The sequence below is a fragment of the Ciconia boyciana genome, chromosome 2 (genome assembly GCF_034638445.1).
Source record: "Ciconia boyciana chromosome 2, ASM3463844v1, whole genome shotgun sequence".
NCBI lineage: Eukaryota > Metazoa > Chordata > Aves > Ciconiiformes > Ciconiidae > Ciconia > Ciconia boyciana.
In genome coordinates, this window is record NC_132935.1 from 42,814,936 (window position 1) to 42,822,724 (window position 7,789).

Genomic DNA, 7,789 nt, shown 5'->3' on the forward strand with positions numbered 1-7,789 from the left:
TCCTTCCTATTTGCGTTTTCCTGGTCACCAAAACTGTGAAAATATGGCAAATCTATCCGAACTTGTGAAATGCCAATGTTTTCAAATCAAAACCCTTGTCTCCTTGCTCGCTCTGGCAAAACCTGCTTCCCGCACACACAGCGTTTTACTCCCGAGGCCAGGGAGGAAGGTGGAAGGCACGCAGCCGGCACTTCCAGCACCCGCGGCTTGGGGTTTTGGCAGGGTGGCGGAGAGAGAAGGGCACCAAAAAAAAAAAATCCCAAACCAAAATCCCCCAAACCCGACCCCGCTCCCCGGCGCTCTGCAAGGCTCTGCAGGAAAACTGCGCCCGCCGCCCCGGGGAGCGGGGCTGCCGCCGAGGGGCTGCCGCCAGCCACGGGGCGCCGCTCCCCCCCTGCGTGACTCACGCCGATGTCTCATCCCCGCCCGCCCCCGGTGAAAACTTCCCCCGGTAACTTTCCCCATGCCGGTCCCCCGCTCCCCCCGACGGCAGGGGCACCCCCCCCCGCGCCCCCAAGCCTCGTCGGAGTCACTGACGGGGGGCAGCGGCCCCGGGGGGGGATGTCGTAGGTGCTGCGTCAGCGGGAGCCCGACGGCGATTGGGGGAGACCGCGCTCTCCCCGCGGTCCCTAATTATAAAGTGCCGCCGCCGCCGCCCGCACCCGCTCCGCTCCGCTCCGCAGCGGCGCGCCCGGCCCCGGCAGCGGGCGCTCGGCTCGGCTCGGCTCGGCTCGGCTCGGCTCGGCTCGGCTCGGCTCGGCTCGGCTCGGCTCGGCTCGGCTCCCCCCCCCCAGAGCCGCCCGCACTGAAGCTGTCGGCAGCCGCAGGCTGTGAGTTCCTCCCCCCACGCCCCCTCCGGGGTTTCTCCAGAGGCAGCTCGGCCTCGCTGTAAATAATAGCGGCTCCGACGCCGAGGCTCCAGCAAGGCGCAGCTCACTCCCGAGCAACTCCCGGGAGCCCCGAAGGGAGCCTGTATGTGAGTGAATTGCTCTGCCTGCGGCGGGGGGGGGACCGGGGGCGGCTCTGCCGCGGCTGGTGCTCGTCGTCGGGGCGGCTACTCGGGGTGCTCCGGTGGGAAACCCTTCCCGGGAGGGGCTGCCGTCCTGTCCGTGCCGCGCCGGTCTCCCCCTGAGGCGCGGGCTTTGCGGGAAGGGCGAAATGAAGTGTTTTGGGACGAGCACTTTCACCGGACGGGAGCTTCTGGGCGCTTCATCCTTCGGGTCCGCTCCCGCTCCGGACGCAGCTCTGTTGCCTTGCAGCTGCCAAGCGCCTGCTTACCTTTAGCGCCTGCTTACCTTTAGCGCCTGCTTACCTTTAGCGCCTGCTTACCTTTAGCGCCTGCTTACCTCGCAAGCGCAACGGCCGCGGCTCCAAAAAGCCTGTGAGTTACCGGAGTTGCGTGCGACCCAGGACTTGGGTTTAAACCGCCGCGGTCGAACAGTTTCGCGCCGCCTTTTCCCGCCCCGCAGCCGGGGCAGGCAGTGCCGGGGCTGGGAGCGGGGGGAGGCGGCTGCCGGCTGACCTCTCTCTCCTTCTTGCAGCCCCATGGCGTTGCTCCTGAGACTCGGCTGCTCGCTGCTGGCCCTCAGCACCTGCCTGCTCCCGAGGGCGCGGGCGGACTGCGGCCGCGACTGCACCGCCTGCGCCTACCGCCTGGGACCCCGCGCCGCCATCCACCCCCTGGTAAGCGGCAGCGGGGCCGGGGGGGCCGCCCGCCCGCCCGCCTCAGCGCCGCGGAGACCCCTCGGCCGGGCCGGGCCCCCGCCCCGCCTCAACTTCGAGAGCGAGGAAAAGGGGAAGGGGGCAAAGGAGCGAAATAACAAAAAAAAGCAGTGGGGGAGGCGGCCGGGGTCGCTTGGAAGACCCCTTTTTGAAGGGGGGAGGGAGGGAGGAGCGGGCCCCGGGGCGCTGGGGAGAGGGCGAGGCGGGGGGCGGCGGGGGAGCGGGCGGCGCCGACACAAACCCGGCGCGCCCCGAGGGGACCGACGCAGCCCCAGCCCGCCCGCCCCTCCCGCTGCCCCTCAGCGAGCGGCGGCTCTCGGGGGCAGCAAGGAAGAAGCCGAGTGAAAACGTAAGGGGAATGGGAAGTCTGGCCGGAGAGGGCAGCTCTGCAGGGAAAGGTGGCCGGCAGGGTGGGGGGAAGCCGGGCGGGACGCGGGGGTGGAGGGTCCCGACCCCCGGCCGCGGGCTCCCCGGCAGGATGAGCTCTCTCCAGGCAGGATGGCTGTCGAGCTGAAAAGCGGTGGATCTGCCTGAAATGTCACGAAAAGTGGGGTTCAAGCCTGGTTTGAGTAGCAATACTTCCCGCTGCCCTTCCTCTTTGCACGGTGCTGCACAGCGTTAGGGATATGCCTGTGAAAGGTCCCCTTGACATTGTCTCCTAAGACAAATCATGCTAAGAAAACCCCATAATGTGGGATGGGGGGGCGGGGGTTATCTGTAATTTTAATGATATTGAAATTATTTAAAAGTATAGTCACAGAGGTAACTCAACTTGAAATTTAAAGATTCGGGTCAGTGAAATTCTGAGGTCCCTCAGCCCTCCCTGAAGAAGGTGGGAACTCAGGCTGCCAAGTCCTTTGCCAGTGGCACCTGTGGTTCCTGACCTCAAATAGATGTGTATTGAGGCATCATGCTCTCAGCACGTCTAAATGATCTCAAAAGTCTTGTTCCTAAGGTGTCATTGATTATTTGGGAGCACACAAAAGGAAGGATTGGACCCTATTGTTATGCAGCACTAGGAATCACTGAGTAGTTCTGCTTACTCCAAAAGCAAGGACTCACTCTTAACCACAGCAGGTTCATAAGGGCAAAATTCTTAGGATGGCTAGCAAAAGCGTTTTTTGCTTACATTAGCTTTCAGTCAAACTTTAGCTTTAATGTCAACTAGGGGAAAAAGTGGTAGTTTGCTCTTTTGGAGGGAAGGATACATGCTTTTCGGAGTATGTGTTGTGGGTGTCTATATTGATATTCTCTCTTGTACACCTTTAGTGTACCTTCAAGAAAGAATCAAAGTCTCACTCTGTAACAACACTTATTAGTTGAAATGGGAAAATAAGCAATGTGCCATACCATATATTCCTCATACATGTACAAATAGCTTTTAGAAACAAATGTTTCTAGTAACATAACTGATTTTATCACATTGTATCTGTAAGATACAAGATGTATCATATCATACCTGATCATTCACACCTATGAGATAGCATATGTTACTTTGGGCATAGGGGGTTATTTAAACCAATTGAGAAGGGAAGAGGAAGGGAAAAACCTATTCTTGCTTTAATTTAGAGCAATTTCAAAGTCAGACTGAAGCTGAGATCACATTCTCTTTACGGTATAACTATAATATAGATCAACAAGCATGCAGTGCCAGTTAAAATAAATAAATTATTGTTGCAAAATGCATAAATCCCTTTAATTTTCTTTTGATCATATCAAAAACCATATGTAAATTTCTCAGACTAAAATGGGGCTCAACAGACAGGTAAGGCCAGAGGTACAGAGCTGGTCAGTTAGCTATTAGAGAAAACTGTGCTGGGGTTTATTTTCACACTTTTAAGGCATATCGAGATCCTTAGAAAATATCATGTATAGGCCGAAATGTTTCTCTTATTGAAAATATTGATGATTTCTTGTTTAATTATTGTGGTATAAAAACCATGGGCAAGAAAAAAAAACACTGGATTCACTTTTTTCCAACTGAAGAGTGTGGCTTCACAAGAATTAAATTCCCCTGACACAACAGAGATAGTAGCAGCTAATATATATGTTATCTTTACATGACAGGTTACGAGATACGCATACAGGTATTGAAAACTTTTTTTATGTCTTAGCCTGAAATTTTTTCATTACAGTGAGAAGCAACGCAGCTTAGGAATTTTCCCCCTCTTTCTGATTGTCACTACTTTCTATGTCAAACTAGCAAAACCAGAAGTTTAATCCTGCCTAAGAGAGCCTGTATTTCTACATTTGAATTGGTACACATTTGAAAGATCTGTTCCACAAAGAGAAACTAATGATAACAGACAGAAATATAGCTTTAGAGCTGTGCAGTGTGTTGAAGATACTGAGCAGGACAGTACAGCTGGCTTCTTTGCAATGACAATGCCAAGTAACTTCTTTCCTAAAATTTCTGAATGTTACTTTTAATTATGAAGACTGAATACACTTCTATACTTTTATTATGAAGGAAACCACAATTGGTTTTTAGCTTCCCAGTAGTAAATTAAAAAAAAAAATCATAACAACGCACCTGAGCATAAGGGAGGTGCAGGAATTGTAAGTGTGGTTTCTTTTGAAACAGAAACATAGGGGCACCTTGACATACAGGACCCTTGATCCATCTTGTCTGGTATTCTGTCTCTTAGAGTGGAGACTACCATGTACTTCAGAGAGGGATATGAAGAACTTCAGAACAGACAGTTAGGAAATCAGCTGTTCATGAAGAGCAGTCCTTCCAAGCCACTCACAAGGAGAGGCTCGCTCATGGTCTTTTAGAAACAAGTAAAGCTAAGACAAGGTGGCAGTGAGGTGCTTGTTACTATCAAATCGTTCTCAGTAAACCACGTCCGTTTTTCAGGCATGTACACTAGAATGTGAAGGAAAGCTGCCTTCTGCCAAAGCCTGGGAGACCTGCAAGGAGCTCCTGCAACTGGCAAAGCTGGATCTTTCTGAGGATGGCAACATTGCTCCAGGAGACAAGAAAGAGCTGGATGAGAACCATTTGCTTGCAAAGAAGTATGGAGGCTTCATGAAAAGATACGGGGGGTTCATGAAGAAAATGGATGAGCTCTATCGGGTAGAACCGGAGGATGAAGCTAACAGAGGAGAAATGCTGGCTAAGAGGTATGGAGGGTTTATGAAGAAAGACTCAGATGACGATGCCTTTGCTAATTCCTCTGATCTGCTGAAGGAGCTTCTAGGAACAGGGGATAACCCAGAAGCGGGGCATTACCGAGAGATAAATGAAAACGACGGGGATGTCAGCAAAAGATATGGAGGCTTCATGAGGAGCATAAAGCGCAGCCCCGAATTGGAAGATGAAGCCAAAGAGCTGCAAAAGAGATACGGTGGTTTCATGAGAAGAGTGGGCAGGCCAGAATGGTGGCTGGATTACCAGAAACGATATGGTGGGTTTCTTAAGCGCTTCGCCGACTCCATTCTCCCTTCAGAAGAAGATGGGGAAACTTATTCCAAAGAGGTCCCAGAGATGGAAAAGAGATATGGTGGATTTATGAGATTTTAATACCTTTCCCTTTATCCCTTTTGTCCTAAATGAGAAAGACTGCCTTATTGGTCATAACTTATTGTAATGTGTTGCTTGTACTGTACAGTTTTTTACTGTCCTTGGTTAATTATGCAACCTGCGGTCTGTTTCAGGTTCTGTGTTATTTCAAGTCAAGTAACTAATTTCTGTTTTAGTCAAGTTTCAGTCTGTATTGTAGTTTCCATGCTAGAACTATTTTGATTACTGTATCCATTTTCTTTAAAGAGGAAGTACATCTAGAGTTGCTTAACTGTATATACAATAAATTCTTCATCCTAACTGCATCAATTCTGAAATGCTATTTATTTTCTCAGTCATTTAATCAAACATCATCTCAGTTTCTTTAAGCAATCAGAGTAATGCCAACCTCTTTTCTGTAATTACAGAATTTGTACTGCACACACAATAGCTGAAACAAATTTTTGTCTTTAGTTTTCTCAGTTTCTTAGAGTACTAGAATAACAAATATACTCTAGAGCGGATATAACCGTATTTGCTCTAACTGCTCTCATTTTAACCAGTAGGCAGAATCAATGTTTAAAGCCTAAATTTATAATTCATAGTGTTCAGCCAATTCACATGAAAAAAAAAAATCAGAAGCATGTTTGACTTAAAGCGCTAAAAACATTTCTCCAGTGCACAACACAATGCCACGTTTGATTAGTTACACCTTTTATATCCATCCAATATAGGATTGTACAGTTGGCCTTAGAGTTATAAATACTAACTAAAAAAACAGTAAGTCAGTGCAAAATTAACATGACCCAAAACTGCATAAAAAACTTCAAAATCCTATGTTTGTACGTGGTACAAACATCTAACTGGGATCTATGCATGCAACCCAAAACAGGAGTTAGGGCAAGCAAAGTGGAGGAGTAAGTCTCTTCCAAGGTTGAACAGGCAGGTGGCAATGCACAGGGAAGGGGGATGCGACTTTCATTCTCTGAATAAAATAGCAAAGCTGAACAGTCCTCATGCCTTCCATTATAACTGAAAACCTCTCCAGTCAGACACTTTCTTGCTTTAATAATTATCATTTAAAAGAGGCAAAATTAGAATAAAATCTAATTTCTTCTGTTGTCTTGGAATTTCTTAACTTACGACTTTCGGTTATGCCATCACTTAGGGGCTCTCTAACACTAAAGTGTTCTATCATTCTCAGTAATTAACATTTCAGATGAAATCAGCTCAAAATGTGCCAGTGAATCAAGCAAGGTTTCCTGAAGTCCACTCTACTACATCACAAATCAAAACTAAGTTTGAAGATAGGGTCTACTGGGCTGACAGGTGAAAAAGGGCATCTCACTCTTGGTCCAAGTTCTGAAAGGGTCCCCTAATTTTCCTCTTACAATATATTCCTAGGACTGTCACTTCATTGGAAGATTATTGAAACAGCGGTATTGCTTTATATAAACAAAAGCAGAAAGGAGGAAAGCCTGATGTCTGGAAAGAAAATTAATTGCAAGTGTATTCTGAAGGAAGAAATGTCATCCTGAGACCAAAACCCAGATTCTACATTTCCTTTCCCTGGCTTTTATCATTGCCTTGGCATTTTTACATGGTGATCAATATTCCAGAGTATGATCAAATATAGATAGTATCGCTGGTCTGAATACTGAGTAAGTATAACAAAAACTGAATATGAACAATGAATAGTGGAAGGGTCTAGACCAGTCAAAGAGACTAATGCCTCTGCCTGAGGAACAGAAGGAAGAAAAAGAGTCTAGTTGAGGTTGAGGCAAGGATGAGCTGGGCCTTTTAATAGGAACTGCTTGGAGGAAGGAAGAAAAAAAAAAAAAGGATTCCCTGAACCAAATGGAGTTCACATACGGGAGCAGATCATGAGGGAGAGAGAAGCTGATGAACACAATGATTTCTGAATACCAAACTGCATGCAGCTGGAGCTTTGCCTGAAAACCTAAGCTTAAATCTTGGGATAATGAGGAAAGGTCATAGTGCCATTCCCACATCTCAGATGAACTTGGCATATTCTATGAGCTGAAATATGCAGAGCATAACTTTGAATTTCCTGGGGGTTTTTTTCTGGTAAATGAATATGTAGTATGATATACAATAAATATAAATAACTACAAAATTATTATTACAATAATTATTTTGTAATTATTTCTAAATAATTATAATAATTTACTTTAGAATTGTTTATAACCATATCATAAATACAAGTAACTATGACATCGATGTTGTTAGCTGTTTCAGATAATGTTTCCCAAGATAGAATCTTTATAAGAACAGAAACATGTTCTAATTTAATATACTGAAATAAGTATTATTAAACTGTGTTCAACATAGACTCTAAATATGCACTGGCTCATTTTAATTCTGAAGGGAACTTAATTAACAGGAACCAAAGTTTTCAATGCATGGTGTATAAGGGCCTCTCTGTCATTAAGGATGGGTTTGGAGGCCTACGTATAAGGCAAAATGACAAATTCATAGCACAGCTCCACAGTTCATGCATATATCTGACTGCCACAGAAAGTTTTCTTTACAGCCTTCTTC

At 47.1% G+C, this 7,789-nt stretch overlaps 1 protein-coding gene across 3 annotated transcripts; it reads left to right on the plus strand.

The window, feature by feature from the left end:
• The first annotated feature begins 725 nt into the window (after window positions 1-725).
• Window positions 726-5,484, plus strand: PENK (proenkephalin). 3 transcript variants are annotated; one of them, XM_072851261.1, is made up of 3 exons: window positions 726-972; window positions 1,542-1,683; window positions 4,583-5,484. In XM_072851261.1, exons 2-3 carry the CDS (start codon window positions 1,546-1,548, stop codon window positions 5,246-5,248), a joined length of 804 nt encoding a protein of 267 aa, XP_072707362.1. In that variant the 5' UTR covers window positions 726-972; window positions 1,542-1,545; the 3' UTR covers window positions 5,249-5,484. The 3 variants fall into 3 exon arrangements, with proteins under 3 accessions (XP_072707362.1, XP_072707361.1, XP_072707363.1); XM_072851260.1 differs by having other exon boundaries at window positions 728-976; XM_072851262.1 differs by having other exon boundaries at window positions 816-830.
• Window positions 5,485-7,789: the final 2,305 nt, after the last annotated feature.